We start from the raw sequence: 16,218 nt of genomic DNA, 5'->3' as shown, positions 1-16,218 counted from the left end.
CAAGAGATCCTAACAATTTTCTCAGCCTTTTGATTACTTCCTTGTTAAATTCACCAAGTTCTCTATTATTAGAACTCCTTGTGCCTTGAAGAGATCCTTCACCATTCACAAAATTAGCCTGTTCATGAGACCTTGTGGTTTTCCATGAAGTTTCCAACATGGTTCTTTGGTGTGACATGCTTTCTTGCAGTATGAGCACCATAGTTCTTCTTTGTTAATGTTCTTCATCAACTCTTGTCTTCCTTGCCCCATGTTGACATTTTGATTTGTACCATTTGGCTTGATTCCTCCCCTTGGTTTTTTAATAATCATGGTTGATCCATCCAGTGTTTGTGGTTCAAGCATCACCCCTCTTCAGGTTTCTTCAGCATGGATATTAGACAACACTTCATTAATTGATGGTGAGACTTCTTTCCCAAGTAGTTGAACTTGAGCATGATCAAATTGTCCATCATCTTTGGCTAAAAACTCAAAAGTTCTCTCCCTTTCAACAAATTTTTGAAGCATTGAGGCTTCTTTGCTGCACTTCATTTGAATATTTTGATTAATAGTCCAACTCTTGCCATAGATTCTTCATCACATTGTAATACTCAATAATTGAGTTGAGATTTTAACCTTTGGTTCATAAATTTTGGCAGCATCCTATATTTTTTAGTATGTTTGCCTAACGGTTTCCCAAATTTCCAGAGCAATTCTCAGGAACATTTGTGTTCCACTGATTTGAGGTAACATTGAATTTCCATAACCATGACATAATCATAGAATCCTCTTCTTCACATACAATAAATTGTGGATCTTCAGGTTTCGGGCTTATTCCAGTGAGATGACTCGGTTTTCCCTTGCACCTTAAAACTGTCCTCACTAGTGGTGACCATTGCAGATAATTCCTTCCTGTTAAGCGGTATACAGTTCGAATATTTTGAAAATTTCCAGTCATATGGTTCTAAGATGCTTCCACGGGTGGTTCTATGGGATTGGTTAACGGGGTTGTTGTGTTGTTTGACATATCCAGCATTGACAAATCCAAAAACAGATCAATTAGATGCAGAAAAAATTAGAGAGTTGAAAGAGCTAGAGACAACATAGTAAATTTATGGCAATTAAGGCCAAAAAATGAATTTAGACAGGTTATTAATGGCAATGAAGGCCGAATATTTCCCAGGGAGCAAACTCCTCTGATACCATGATGTGAGAAATTCTAACACTGTCTTATTAATTCAAGGAGAAAACATACGGTACATATTTATTTTGGTTACATGATAGGTAGGAAATTCAAAATTTAAACTGGAAACTGACTTAACATTGAAAACTAAGTCTAACTGTCCCTATAAATTAGGAACATTCCTAATATACAGAAAGTTTGACTTATTACAGCTGTACAATAATTTCCTAAATGGGATCTTAATTCATTGTAGTAAGATGAGTGCTATGGGCTTTTCTCTTAGTAGTTTTTGGCTTGAGATGGGTGTTTCCTGTATCAATGAGAAACCTTCTCCTATGTCAAGTTTTAGTTTTTGAAACAACGTTTGTTAGGATTTTTCATCCTCAAAGTTGTAGTTTTCTTTTTCCTCTCCCAATTTAAAGTTAGAGAGAGAATATGGTAAGGATGTTGAAGGTCTCTATGGAGAGGAAGACTTTCTTGGTTAGGTTGGAAGGCGAGCATGGAGGTAATTGGTGCTCAATTATAGAGCACAGTAGAGGCTCTGTTTTTGTCTTAGGTTTTGAAAAGGATGAAGTCGGGTGGATGATCGAACATTTGACGAAAGCCATCGAAATGAAGAGTCGCTTGGGGTTCAACAGAAAGTACAGGGGAAAATTCTATGCCCATTTGATGGAAGTTGGCTTCAACAACCATGGAAGGTTCATAAGGATCTCGGAGTTCGCTACCAATAGAAAATCTACTTTTCTGGTTATTCTTGAGGGCGAGAAGGGTAGAGGATGGGAGAATCTAAAAAGCGCGTTGTCTTCAATGCTAGTGGTCCCCCCCTCGAATGCAGTTGAAAAAGGAAGACAATACAAAGGGGAAAGGTCTATCCACAATCACGTGAGTCCTCTGTACCGGTCTTTCGCGAATGTAGTCAGCGATGAAGGACCAAGGAGAGGTGGTATTGTTCCTGTTAGGAGGTGGGCGCGAGCTGTAGTGTGTGAATGCAATGCTGATAGCGTTAAATGGGTTGAGGTTGGCTGAGCGGTGGCGAGAAGCTTAGGGAAGATAGGAGTGGCAACGATTGTACCCATCTCAGGCGGAAAATGAGTATTTTTTGTTGAAATGATGGAGGAAGCTTTCTTTCTCCAGGATTTAAGGATTCTTAGGATTGAGAGAAGGAATACAGTCCAGTTGAGAAGGTGGTCGCCAAAGGAAAATTCGGAAAATTGAGGGGAAGTTCAAAGGAGGCTGGATCAAATTACGGGGGTTGCCATTTCATCTATGGTCTGAGGTACACCTGAAGAAAATGTGGAGCAGTGGGGGACGGTGATTGAAATTGATTGGCGAACGTTGAAACTGTTTGATCTTAGCAAGGCGAGGGTAAGAATAGCAATGAAGGATCGGTCAGTCCTTCCAGCTTTGATCGAGGTGACGGACGGGGATTGGGTGTTTACAATTTCTGTCGTAGTGGTTGGAACTGAAGATGTTTGGAGAGGCAGTGTAGTGGGTGAGTCGATTCAGGAGGTTTTTGCATCTCACTCGGGGACAGGTGGAGGAAGGCAGGTGTAGAGAGTTAGATCAATGGCTGGAGGAAGATGTCGTGTTGGGGAAGATGGCAGAATGAAGAAGGGAGGAGAAAGGAGTATGGCTGATGTTTTTCCATTGGGGACACGTGGTAAGAGTGGTCAAGATGAGGGGAACAACTGGTTCCTACCCCCATCGTTGCCCAGTTTGAATTAAAAAAAAAATGAACGATGGGCCAGTTGGGACAGAGGAGGCAGGAGGAGTTAGGGCCGGTGGGGACGAGGTCTCCTCAGATGAGGGTTGTCGGGCCACTGAGAAGAAGGCCCAGTCTTTGTCCAAGCCTGGTCCACTATTTGCAAAAGTGGGCTGCAACTTAAAAGGCCCATCGGGGTTAGGCCAAAGATTAGGAGGAAAGAAGTCAGATGACAAGAAGGGTTTGTTACGAAGGGAAGAAGATTCTGTAGTGGGAAAGGGGAAAACTACATCTGTAGTTCCTAAGGTTTAGACGAGTGGCTCCACAAAGAAGGAAGTGAAGTTTGGCTCAAAGAAGCTGTGGACTACCCTTTTTCTTCCAAGTTTTGATTGTTGACAAGGTCTTCGAGGTCGCAGCGAGCCTCTATTGCACGGGAAGACTTCGGCAGATAGTGAAAAGTTTCCAAAGGAAGAGACTTTTGGGGCCGGATCTCAGGCGGAATGAGGATTTAGTGCGAGTCCTCTCATTTTTCGTCGATCATCAAGGATTTGTAAGAGGTGTTTGGGGGAAGGGGCTTCATCGTCAAGAGGCGAAGTGGCTTCGTGCAAACCTTCCTTTGATGAAGACAATGAAGGATTTTTGGGCCGAGTGGGTTCGATCTTCGTGGCTTAGCAGTCACAGTTTTGCCTTCTACGTGAGAAATCAGAGGTAAAGGGCTCAGCTTTATGGTGAATTGTGGATTGTTGGTAGCGGAAAACTTGGAGGTAAACTCGTCTTCACCTACTCGGTCACCCTTGTCTTCTCTACTCCCTTCTTGTGGTTTGGCATCTTCGTTTTTGAGTCCTTCTGTTCCCTATCTTCCCAGTTCAACCTTTCTGTCTCAATTTCCTATGGAAAATTGAGTAACCTCTGAATTTTTTTCCAAAGAAGACGATGTTGCTACTGTAGGTCAAATATCTGTTTGCATTCCTAACCTTGTTGTGGAAAAGATCGAGTCTGCTTATCCAAACCAACTGACCGAGAGTTTTAACCTAAATATGTCTAAACCCATTTTGCCTATTAAGGTTTCCAACCTGGTTACAGTTAGCCAAGGTGATACTGCAGGCTCCCCATCGGGTGAGTTCCAAACAGAAGGTCTGTTCCCCAGGAAAATGGCTAAAGTGCGAGAGGTTTTAAGTTCTCTGGATATTAAGGTATATTCCAGGAGGAAGAGCAGATGCTCCACAGGTAGGTGAGACCGGTTGGAACTGGATTGGAGGATTAGGGTTTGTGAGTTTTTTCCATGAAAATAATTAGTTAGAATATCAAGGGTTTGGGTTCAAGGAAAAAGCGAAGGGTGGTTAAAGATTTTATGAGGTCAGAGAATCCGGATGTTGTGATGATGTAGGAAACAAAAAAGGCGGAGTGTGACAGAAGGTTTGTGGGTAGTGTTTGGACGATAAAAAATAAGGAATGGGCAGCTCTTTCGACGTGTGGGGCTTCCAGTGGAATTTTGTTTATTTGGGACAAAAAAACTGTGCAGTGAGGAGATGGTTATAGAATCCTTTTCGGTCTCAGTCAAGTTTGCATTGTTTTAATGCGGACCGTTATGGTTGTCCGCACTTTATGGCTCAAACAACCCATTACTTAGGAAGGATTTTTGGGTGGAGCTTTTAGACATTTTTGGACTTTCTTTCCCGTTTTGGTGTGTGGGCAGCGATTTTAATGTCATAAGGAGAAGTTCAGAAAAATTGGGAGGTTCTAGTTTAACCCCAAGCATGAAGGACTTTGATGATTTTATAAGAGAATGTGAATTGCTAGATCCACCTTTACGGAGTACACCATTCACTTGGTCAAACATGCAAGAGTCTCCCGTGTGCAAGAGATTGGATCGATTTCTTTACTCAAATGAGTGAGAACAATTATTTCCTCAAAGCCTTCAAGAAGTTCTTCCTAGACGGACATCGGGTCATTGGCCGATAGTTTTGGAAACCAATCCGTTCAAGTGGGGCCCAACACCTTTTAGGTTTGAGAATATGTGGTTGCAATATCCTAGTTTTAAGGAATGCTTTAGAAGTTGGTGGAGAGATTTTCAAGGAAATGGGTGGGAAGGTTACAAGTTCATGAGGAAATTATAATTTGTTAAGGCCAAATTGAAATAGTGGAATAAGGCTTCTTTTGGAGAGCTAAATGAAAGGAAAAAAAGTATCATGTTCGAATTAGCTAACTTTGATACCATTGAGCAAGAAGGGGGTTTCACCTTTGAACTTTTAGTTCAAAGAGCTTTAAGAAAAGGGGAGCTAGAGGAATTGATTTTGAGGGAAGAAATTCTTTGGAGACAAAAAACTAGGGTGAGATGGGTTAAGGATGGGGATTGTAACTCAAAAGTTTTTTCATAAAGTGGTTAATGGCAGGCGAAATAGGAAATATATCAAGGTGTTGGAGAATGAAAGAGGCCTAGTGTTGAATAATTCAGAGAGCATCAAAGAGGAGATTTTAATGTACTTTGAAAAACTATACTTGAGCCATTCTGGAGAGTCTTGGAGAGTTGAAGGCTTAGATTGATCCCCTATATCTGGAGAGAGTGCGTCTAGGTTGGACTCCCCTTTTATTGAAGAAGAGATTTCTAAGGTCATTTTTCAGTTGGATAAAGATAAGGCACCAGGGCCTGATGACTTTACCATTGCAGTGTTTCAAGATTGTTAGGATGTGATCAAGGAGGATTTAGTGAGAGTGTTTGCAGAGTTTCACAGAAGTGGGATTATCAATCAAAGCACTAATGCCTCCTTTGTAGTTCTGTTACCCAAAAAAAACATGTCAAAGAAAATCTCAGACTTTAGACCTATTAGCTTGATCACTAGTCTTTACAAGATAATAACCAAATTGCTATCAGGGCGTCTAAGAGGGGTACTACACGAAACTATCCATTTTACTCAAGGCGCTTTTGTTCAAGGGAGAAAAATATTGGATGCAGTTCTCATAGCCAATGAGATGGTGGATGAGAAAAGACAATCAGGGGAGAAAGGAATTGTCTTCAAAATTAACTTTGAAAAGGCTTACGACCATTTGAGTTGGGATTTTTTGGATCATGTGTTGGAGAAGAAGGGGTTTAGTCCTAGATGGAAGAAATGGATAAGAGGCTGTTTGTCCACGATATCTTTTGCAATCTTAGTGAATGGAAATGCTAAAGGGTGGGTCAAGGCATCTAAAGGTTTAAGACAAGGAGACCCTTTATCCCCCTTTTTATTCACTTTAGTCGCAGATGTACTGAGCAGGATGTTATTGAGAGCAACAGGAATGAAATTTGTTGGAGGGTTTCTAGGTGGGTAGGAACAGAACAAGCGTGTTTCATTTGCAATTTGTAGATGATTCCATTTTCTTTTCTAGCACTTGTGAAGAGGATCTGCAGACCCTCAAGAGTTTATTGCTAGTGTTTGGGCATATTTCTGGGCTGAAAGTTAACCTTGACAAAAGTAATATTTATGACATTAATCTTGAACAAAATCATCTTTCTAGGTTTGATGTAGGACAACCCTAGGATGGTTGCCTACACTCAAGGTTAGGTGAGCTAGAGTTTTATTTTTAAGGTGTAAGGAGAGGAACAAGGAATAATTTTTATGGTAGAGAAAATTATAAGATAAGAAATAGAGAAAAAGAATAAACAATGAAGAAAAGATGGAAAACCTTAGAGTCTCACTAAGACCTTTTAGGAGTCTCACCTAGAAGAAAATCAATGGAGTCTCACCATTGAGGGTTACAACCTTGCAATGAAAGAAAGTATAATATTATTCATCAAATTCATTCCTTTGATTTACATTGATTAGCCTATTTATAGGCTTCTCTAAGAAATCCAAAGTCTACTAGGACTCTAATAACCTATCATGCCTCAAATTCTAATTATATTATAACTCAACTAGTTAATCCTAATTAGACTCCAACAAATACCAATCCCAATTCAATTCTAATTAATATTAATCCTACTTAAAGTTTACTTAGGTCTTCCCTTTTTTCCTTGAATAAACTTTAAAAGGCTTTCCCCCATCAAGGTTGGTTGAGTTGCTTGATTGCAAGGCCTTTGGTTGGCCTATACTCTACCTGGGTCTTCCTCTGGGAGGGAATCTCAAGTCTTGTGGCTTTTGTGATCCAGTGACTGAGAGAATCTCGAGAAGATTAGGTGGGTGGCAAAAGGCTTATTTATCTTTTGGAGGTAGGATAACTCTCATCCAATCTTGCCTCACCTACATGCCTTGCTACTTCATCTCCTTGTTTAAGATACCCGCCTCAGTGATAGCAAAAATTGAGAGATTGCAAAGAGATTTTTTATGATCAAGGGTTAGGGAAGGTAAAAGAGATCATCTTGTTAGCTAGGATGTAGTGTGTAATCCGAAGGCAAAAGGGGGATTGGGATTTGGGAATATTTCTATAAGGAATTTCGCTCTCTTAGGGAAATGGTTGTGGAGGTACACTAGGGAGGGTTCAGCTCTGTGGCATCAGGTTATTTTAAGCATTTATGGATCACATTCCAATGGTTGGGATGCCAACACTATAGTTAGATGATCACATCATTGTCCTAGGAAGGCTATTGCACAAGTCTCCCAAGGGTTTTCCAAGTTTACTCAGTTTGTGGTAGGAGATGAGGAAAGAATTCGGTTCTGGGGAGACTTGTGGTGGGGGGACCAACCTTTGGGAGTCCAATATCCAAGACTATTTAGAGTAGTCATGGATAAAAATATTCCTATTTCTTCAATTCTCAGTTCTACTCATCCCTTCTCTTGGAACTTTAATTTTCGTCGTAACTTTTCCGATTCAGAGATAGAAGATTTAGAAGGCCTCATGTGGTCACTTGATCGTCTGCATTTATCACATTCGGTTTCAGATACGAGATCCGGGTCTTTATCTTCTTCAGGACTTTTTACAGTCAAATATTTCTTTCTTGCCTTATCCTAATATTCTGGTTTTCCTCCAATTTTCCCTACTAAGTTCGTTTGGAATTCTCAAGTTCCTTTCAAAGTCAAGTCCTTTGTCTGGTTAGTGGTACATAAGAAGGTAAATACTAATGTCTTGCTACAGTTGAGAAGACCCTACAAAGCTTTTAGTTCTGATATTTGTAAGCTGGGCATGAAACATGGAGAATCAGTAGATCATCTTTTTCTACATTGCTCTTTGACGATGGGGTTGTGACACAAATTATTTCAGTTAGCCAAGACAGATTGGGTTCCCTCGAGGAGCATCTCCGACATGCTGTCCACCAATTTTAACAGTTTTGGTTTTTCTAAAAGAGGGATTGTTTTGTGGCAAGCTGCGAGCATTGCTTTAATTTGGGTTGTGTGGCGGGAAAGAAATGCAAGGATTTTTGAGGATAAAGCAAGGAATTCAGAGTATTTTTGGGATTCTATTCATTTCCTTGCTTCTCTTTGGGCTTTTTGTTCCAAGGTTTTTAAGGGGACTCCGTAACGTATTACAACTTGATTGGTTAGCGGTGTGTAATTCCAATGGGTTGGTCTAACCTAGAGAGTTTGCTTGTTTTTACTTTGTATTTTCTTATATTTGTTTCCTTGTAGTTTAGTTTATCTTTGGTGGGAGGATTTCTCATCCTTCTCTTGTACTTCTTTTTTTATCAATATATCCCTTTGTAGTTTCCCATCAAAAAAAAAAAAAAAAACAATAATTTCCTAAATTAAAGGACCTAATATTCAAAGAATTTGGACATTTTACTGTTTCCACTTTTCAAGAACCAATAAGAGTATAGGAGAGATTAAACTTATCCCAAATAATGGAACACATGCTCCATGTATCACATGTTGATGAGAAAACAATTGACTCCACCTTCAAACATAATTTTTTTTTTTACAATTCTTTTGATTGTTTCAAATCATCTATATCATCATTATATTCAAATTGCACTTTCAAAATCTTCAACCTTGAACATTGCCCTTAGCTCTTCCAGAAATCTTCACCTTCGCTCCAATACTACTTGTACTAGTGAAAGCTTTAATGTCACATATTAATGCAATAACATACAGATAAAAGAAATCCACACAAAAAGAAACATGAGATTTTAACATGGTTCGATTGAATATATCTATATCCATAGATAAGAGAGAACAAATCCACTTTACCACAAAGAACTTATAGAGGAAAGAGAAAAGAAATACAACTCTTGAGCCTTCAAACGATATGTTGTTTTTCTTCAGTTCTTTACGTGTTCTTTGGTTGCAGCCTGACATCTTTATTGGGTCTGCATAACTATCAATATAAATTACAATTTCATAGTTGAAAGATTTTATTTTATGTTATTTTTGAATTATGTTATTCACTTGAAAAGGCTTGATAATATGAAAGATCTTAAATAATTTTAGAACCTGAGTAGACAGTTCTTATATAGCTTAAATTTACTAGTTACTCATCCATGTAGAATAAATGATTCACCAAATTCTTTTATCAATCTTTTGAGCAGGTGGGTTTATTGCATATTGTGATGTCTGATAAAGAATATAGCATCATCTTGGATTGTGCATGCATGAATTTATGCGAAGAGCCAAGGCTTCCTCCAAGTTTCCGTGGAAGCACCACAGTTTCTGAAGACACAATGCGACTGCTGGTTGATAAAGTTAACATGAATAGTCATATCTTCCTGTCACGTAATGTCACTATAGTGGGGGTTGAAGTTAACTATGCGTTACTGGAGTTATGTAATGCCATTCATGAGGAGTCTCCTCTGGCTCATGTTGCAGTAAGTGGTCATGTTTTTTAATTTTTAACTGGAACTTTATTTCTATGAAGATTTTCCTTAGGGACTTAAGAGTCTAATGAGTTCCATGAAGAAAAAAAATAGAATCTAATATCATGCCACTGACAATACATGATCTCACCAATCGAGAAGTACAAAAAGATAATTAGTTTTTATACTTCAATGTCTGTGTCATTTCCAATATTGCCTAGGATGAAGGTACCTGACTTATTTACTTGCTTTTTGTAGCTTGAAGGGCTTTGGGCGTCGTACAGGATGACTTCATTATCAGAAACTGATCTTTATGTAACAATTCCCAAATTCTCTATTCTGGATACTCGCCTTGATACAAAGCCTGAAATGCGCCTGATGCTTGGATCTTCTACTGATGCTTCCAACCAAGCTTCTACTGTAAATAGAGGTGGGTTTTCGATGACAAACTTGGAATCTGCACCTGGCGCAGAAGTTGCAACTTCAACTATGTTCTTGATGGACTACAGATTGCGAGTATCATCTCAATCATATGTTATTCGGCTTCAACAGCCACGGGTTCTTGTTGTGCCTGATTTCCTTCTTGCTGTAGGAGAATTTTTTGTGCCAGCTTTGGGAGCAATAACAGGCAGGGAGGAATTGATGGACCCTAAGAATGACCCTATAAGTAGAAACAAGAGCATAGTACTCTCTGAACCTGTTCACAAACAGATAGAAGATGTAGTGCACCTGTCCCCAAGTAGACAATTAGTAGCAGATGCTCTAGGGGTTAATGAATATACATATGATGGCTGTGGAAAAACTATCTGTTTAAGTGCTGAAACAGATTTGAAGGAAATCTACTCATCGAGATCTCAATCCATTATAATCATTGGTCGTGGTAAGAGGTTGCGGTTTGTAAATGTAAAAATTGAGGTACTTATCCTACCCACTAATTATAAATATATTATAGCAATTTTTATAGTAGTTCTATTTTTTTCAAGGTGGCACCAGAAATGCCCTAGACTTCTTTACCATCATGAAGCCTATGAAATGGATAAGAAATGAAGAAATTATGTAATAAAGAAGTGACAAACATTTCATACAAGACTATAAAATATTATTAAATTATTATTATTATTTTTTGTCAGAAACAAAAGATATGTATTAAATGGGAAAAGAAACATGAGAAGGATGAGGAAAAAATATTATTAAATTATAACAAGACAATAATACAACAAAAAAACATATATGACGTAAAAGGAAATAAAAATACCTCTTGAACACACCTGAAACTCTTATTGCATGTAGCAGGTATTTACATGATTTTATATAGGACATTTCACATCAGTTAGTTGTTCTTCATGACTATTAAAATTGTGATATATGATATTCTTGTATTTATTCATCAGAATGGTTCCCTATTGAGGAGATACACATACTTGAGTAATGACAGCAGCTACTCAATTTTGCGAGAAGATGGTGTTGAGATTTTGCTGCTGGATGAATCCTCATATGCTAATGATGAAAAGAGTCTAGACTATATGGATGAAACATCAGATACGTCGGATACTTCTGCATACACTCGAAGTGATTCAAGTAAGATGCAGAGCTTCACTTTTGAAGCCCAGGTGGGTCAATCTTTAAAATCAAACTTTCTTTTAGAAATAGTTTTCTAGATTGTGCCTTATGTTTCTTATTTTTATTTATTTATAGACTGCATTACACTCCAATAGCTCTTCTCATAAAGAGCACCATTGGAGGGGCTTTGGGGTATGAGTTATGCCAACACAATGCTTCCATAAGACTAATTGGTCACCTGACACATTGGAATCCACATAGTTCAACCTCCTTGCCTGTATAGGTAGCTGAAGTATAGATTTGTTGATTTGAGAGGATATATGCATTACTAAATGACGAATTTGGACATAGAGTGGACTGAAATTGATTTTTCCTTCTTTTGTTATGTGGAGAATGAATTGATTAACATCTAATTGCATCTTAGAAAAGTCACAGGCAGAAGTTTTTCTAATGTAATAAGCATTTCATCTAATTTTTGGAATTTTTAAGGATTCTGATTTGGTAGTGCTCTTACGTGGATAACTTTCTATTGTGTCCAGGTGGTATCTCCTGAATTCACCTTCTATGATGGTACAAAGTCCTACGTAGGTGATTTTACACATGGTGAAAAGCTTCTACGTGCAAAAATGGATTTGAGCTTCATGTAAGAGTATCCATTTGAACTCTTTCAAATATCTGCATGTTGATTCTCAATCTTTACAAAAGGAGTACAAATTAATCCTTTAGTCAATTTTTCCTTGATAAAGTATCCATCTACTTCTACATGTTTAGTGTGAATATGTTGAACCTGGTTATGGGCAATGCTAAATACTACTTTGTTGTCATAAAAAGGCTTAATCCCTCAGAACTATGGCCCAACTCCTTCAACAAGGAATTTGACCATAACAGTCACATATACCTTGAGCCATAACTCTAAATTTTGCTTCAACACTTGATCTAGCCACAATTGATTGCTTCTTGCTATGTCATGTGACTAAATTCCCTCCCACAAACATGCGATATCCTAAAGTTGATCTCCTTTCTATGACAAATCCTATCTAATCGGTATCTGCATGTCCATTTACTTCTAAATTGCCATGTTTAGAAAATAGCAAACCTTTCCCAATGAGAATCTTGTGTACAATTTTTTTTTTTTGATAGGAAACGACAAAGTAATATATTAATAGAAAAAAGAAGTACAAGAGAAGGATGAGGAATCCTCCCACCAAAGAAAACTAGTCTACAAGAAACCAAAAATAAGAAATTACACTGTAATGACGAACAACTACTCTAAGCTAAACCAACCCATCAGAACTACACGCCGCTAACCAATCAAGTTGTAACACAATAAGGGGGGTTCCCTTGAAAACCTTGGAACAAAAAGCCCAAAGAGAAGCAAGGAAAAAAATAGAATCCCAAAGACTCTCTGGATTCCTTGCTTTATCCTAAAAAATCCTCGCATTTCTCTCCCACCACACAACCCAAATTAAAGCTATGCACGCAGCTTGCCATAAAACTATCCCTCTCCTCGATAAACCAAAGCCACTGAAAGTGATGTATAGCATGTCGGAAATGCTCCTCGGGGGAACCCAATCCATCTTGGCTAACTGAAATAGTCTGTGCCATAACCCCAATGTCAAAGAACAATGTAGGAAAAGATGATCTGCTGATTCTCCATGCCTCATGCACAACTTACAAATATCCGGACTAAGGGCTTTGTGAGGTCTTCTCAATTGTAGCAAGTCATTAGTATTTACCTTTTTGTGTGCCACCAACCAAACAAAGGATTTAACCTTGAAAGGGACCTGAGAATTCCAAACGAACTTGGTAGGGAAAACTGAAGGAGAATCAGGGCAATGAAATAAGGCAAGAAAGAAAGACTTGACTGTAAAAAGCCCTGAAAAAGATAAAGACCAGGATCTCGCATCTGGAACCGAAAATGTCAATTGCAAACACTCAAGTGATCGCATGAGACCTTCTAAATCTTCTATCTCAGAATCGAATAGGTTGCGGCGAAAGTTAAAGTTCCAAGAGAAGGGACGAGTAGATCCGAGAATTGAAGAAATGAGAATATTTTTATCCGTGACTACTCTAAATAGTCTTGGATATTGGGAACTCAAAGATTGATCCCCCCACCGCAAGTCTTCCCAGAACCGAATTCTATCCCCATTTCCTACCACAAACCGAGTAAACTTGGAAGACTCCTGAAAGACTTGTGTAATAGTCTTCCAAGGACAACGATGTGATCATCTTACTATTGCGTTGGCATCCCATCTGTTAGAAATTTGAGGTTAATCCAAACTATGGTAATCACCCTAGAAGGGGGGGGGGGGGGGTAAATAGGGTGATGGTCTCTTTTTCACAAATTTAAACTATGCAAAAATAAGAGACAATTATATGCAAATATATAATAAACAAAATAAACACAATTGCATATAATTTAAAAGAGTTAGGGAAGAGAGAGTGCAAACACGAGAGTTTATAGTGGTTCGGCACTTCCTTGCCTAGGTCCACTCTCCTCAACCTCCTAACCGAGTGAGGGTTCCACTATCTTGAAGCTTCAACCAAGCTTCCAATCTCTTTACAATTGGATTATGGTTCCAATTCACCCTCTTGGACCTTTGGCTCCAAGCACTCTTTACACTTCTCAAGAGTTATCCCACTCTTGAACAACCTCTTAAGTGATACCCCTCACTTGAGAAAATTCCTCTCAAAGATTTACAAATAAAATGATCTCTCAAAATCCTAGCACAAGAACTTTAAGCTCAAATGATACAAGAGAAACTAGGATTGAATGGTGCACTAAAGATATGCAAGTTTTGGAATAATGGTGCACTCAAAAATACTCTTCCAAGGCTCAAATATAATCAAGAAAGATTTGGGAAGGTTTTTGCTTATGAAACAATGAAGTTTGGAGCATTTTTATAGAAGAAAAAAGTCATACTAGCCGTTGGGGGTTCGACCGGTCGAGTTAGGGGTCGACCGATTGACTAGCTGTTAGGAAAAGTGACCGTTGGGCCTCAACTGGACCTCAACCGGTTGAGGTTCAACCTTGACCGGGAAGAGAAGGCCACTGGGAGAGAGAGAAACTTTTTGGCCTCCCTCAACCGGTCCTCGACCAGACGAGCACAACCGGTCGACCGGTTGAACCGATTGAGCCATTCTTTTGGCTCAACACTCAACCTTTTTCAACTTAAAACCTTTTAACACAAGTTTGAAAATCATTTAACACAAGGTTTTAGTTGAAAACATGAAATCATCCAATTCTTAAGATATTTAAAACAATATTACTCTTGGATGATTTTGGTGCATAAATAAAGAATGAAATGCATGAAAGTCCTAGTGCACCAACAACCTTACAAAGAGATCTTAAGAAGCTTTGGTCTTGAAAAACTCTTTTCTTTGAGGTGGTCTTCTTCTTCATGATTTCTCCTTTGACTTGATTTGTCTTTGGATTGCCACTTTGGAAGTCGTCTTGCCTAATCACACTTGAAATATAATCATTAGTTCTAAACGTTGTTTTGTTATCATCAAAATCAAGATTAACCAAACCTTGGTCTCACACCATCCATTAGAGTGTGATCCGTAAATGCTTGAAATAACCTTGTGCCATAGAGCTAAACCCTCCCTAGGGTACCTCCACAATCATTTCCCTAAGAGTGCGACATTCCTTAGAGCTATCTTCCCAAAACCCAAACCCCCTATTGTCTTTGGTTTACACACTACATCCCAGCTAACAAGATGATCTCTTTTTCCTTTCCTAACCCCTGACCATAAAAAATCTATTTGCAATCTCTCAATCTTTGCAGCCACTGAAGCAGGTATCTTAAACAAGGAAAGGAAGTAGCAAGGCATATGGGTGAGACAAGATTGGATAAGAGTTATCCTACCTCCAAAAGATAGAAAAGCCTTTTGCCACCCATCTAATCTTTTCAAGATCCTCTCAATCACAGGATCCCAAAAGCCACAAGCCTTGGGATTCCCTCCCAGAAGGGGACCCAAGTAGTGAATAGGCCATCCAGAAGCCTTGCAATCTAGCAATTCGGCCAACCTAGAAAGGTGATTTTGTTCAAGATTGATGCCATAAATGTTACTCTTGTCAAGGTTAACCTTAAGCCCAGAAATTTGCCCAAACACTAGCAATAAACTCTTGAGAGTCTGCAAATCTTCCTCACTAGTGTTAGAAAAGAATATGGTATCATCTGCGAATTGCAATGGGACACCCTTGTACTATTTCGACCCACCTTGAAACCCTCTAACAAATTTATTTCCTCTGCTCTCAACAACATCCTACTCAGTATATATGCTACTAAAGTGAACAAAAAGGGAGATAACGGATTGCCTTGTCTTAAGCCTCTAAATGTCTTGACCCACCCCTTAGCGTTTCCATTCACTAAGACTGCAAAAGATACCGAGGACAAACAACCTCTCATCCATTTCCTCCATCTAGGACTAAACCCCTTCTTCTCCAACACTTGATCCAAAAAATCCCAACTCACATGATCGTAAGCCTTTTCAAAGTCGATTTTGAGAATGACTCCTTCCTCCCCTGAACGTCTTTTCTCATCCACTATCTCATTGGCTATGAGAACTGCATCCAATATTTGTCTCCCTTGAACAAAAGCGCCTTGAGTAGAATGAATAGTCTCGTGTAATACCCCTCTTAGATGTCCTGATAACACTTTGGTTATTATCTTGTAAAGACTAGTGATCAAACTAATAGGTCAAAAGTCTGAGATTTTCTTTGTCACACTTTTTTTGGGCAATAGAACTATGAAGGAGGCATTAGTGCTTTGATTGATGATCCCTCTACTGTGAAACTCTGCAATCACTCTCACTAAATCCTCTTTGATCACATCCCAACAATCTTGAAACACTGCAATGGTAAAGCCATCAGGACCCAACGCTTTATCCTAATCCAACTGAGATATGGCCTTATGAATCTCTTCTTCAATAAAAGGGGAGTCCAATTTAGATGCACTCTCTTCAGATATAGGGGACCAATCTAAGCCTTCAACTCTCCATGGCTCACCAATATGGCCCGAGTAGAGCTTTTCAAAGTAATGTAAAATCTCCTCTATAATGCTCTCTGAATCATTCAACACTACTCCACTT

General features: G+C 38.9%; 1 protein-coding gene across 3 annotated transcripts in view; it reads left to right on the top strand.

The window, feature by feature from the left end:
* Positions 1–16,218, top strand: part of LOC100258011 (uncharacterized) — a 107,332-nt gene that overhangs the window by 49,047 nt on the left and 42,067 nt on the right. For all 3 annotated transcript variants that reach the window (XR_009465632.1, XR_009465631.1, XM_019219923.2), the window contains exons 33-36: positions 9,301–9,576; positions 9,823–10,479; positions 10,956–11,174; positions 11,664–11,767. Coding sequence is in view for 1 of the 3 variants with exons in the window: in XM_019219923.2 (XP_019075468.1) it covers positions 9,301–9,576; positions 9,823–10,479; positions 10,956–11,174; positions 11,664–11,767 (1,256 nt within the window). In the remaining 2 variants the exon portion in view is untranslated. The remainder of the gene's footprint in view (positions 1–9,300; positions 9,577–9,822; positions 10,480–10,955; positions 11,175–11,663; positions 11,768–16,218) is intronic.

The sequence above is a fragment of the Vitis vinifera genome, chromosome 5 (assembly GCF_030704535.1).
Source record: "Vitis vinifera cultivar Pinot Noir 40024 chromosome 5, ASM3070453v1".
In the NCBI taxonomy this organism is placed as follows: domain Eukaryota; kingdom Viridiplantae; phylum Streptophyta; class Magnoliopsida; order Vitales; family Vitaceae; genus Vitis; species Vitis vinifera.
Note: the sequence above shows the minus strand (reverse complement) of the source record. Positions and strands in the feature narration are given on the sequence as shown.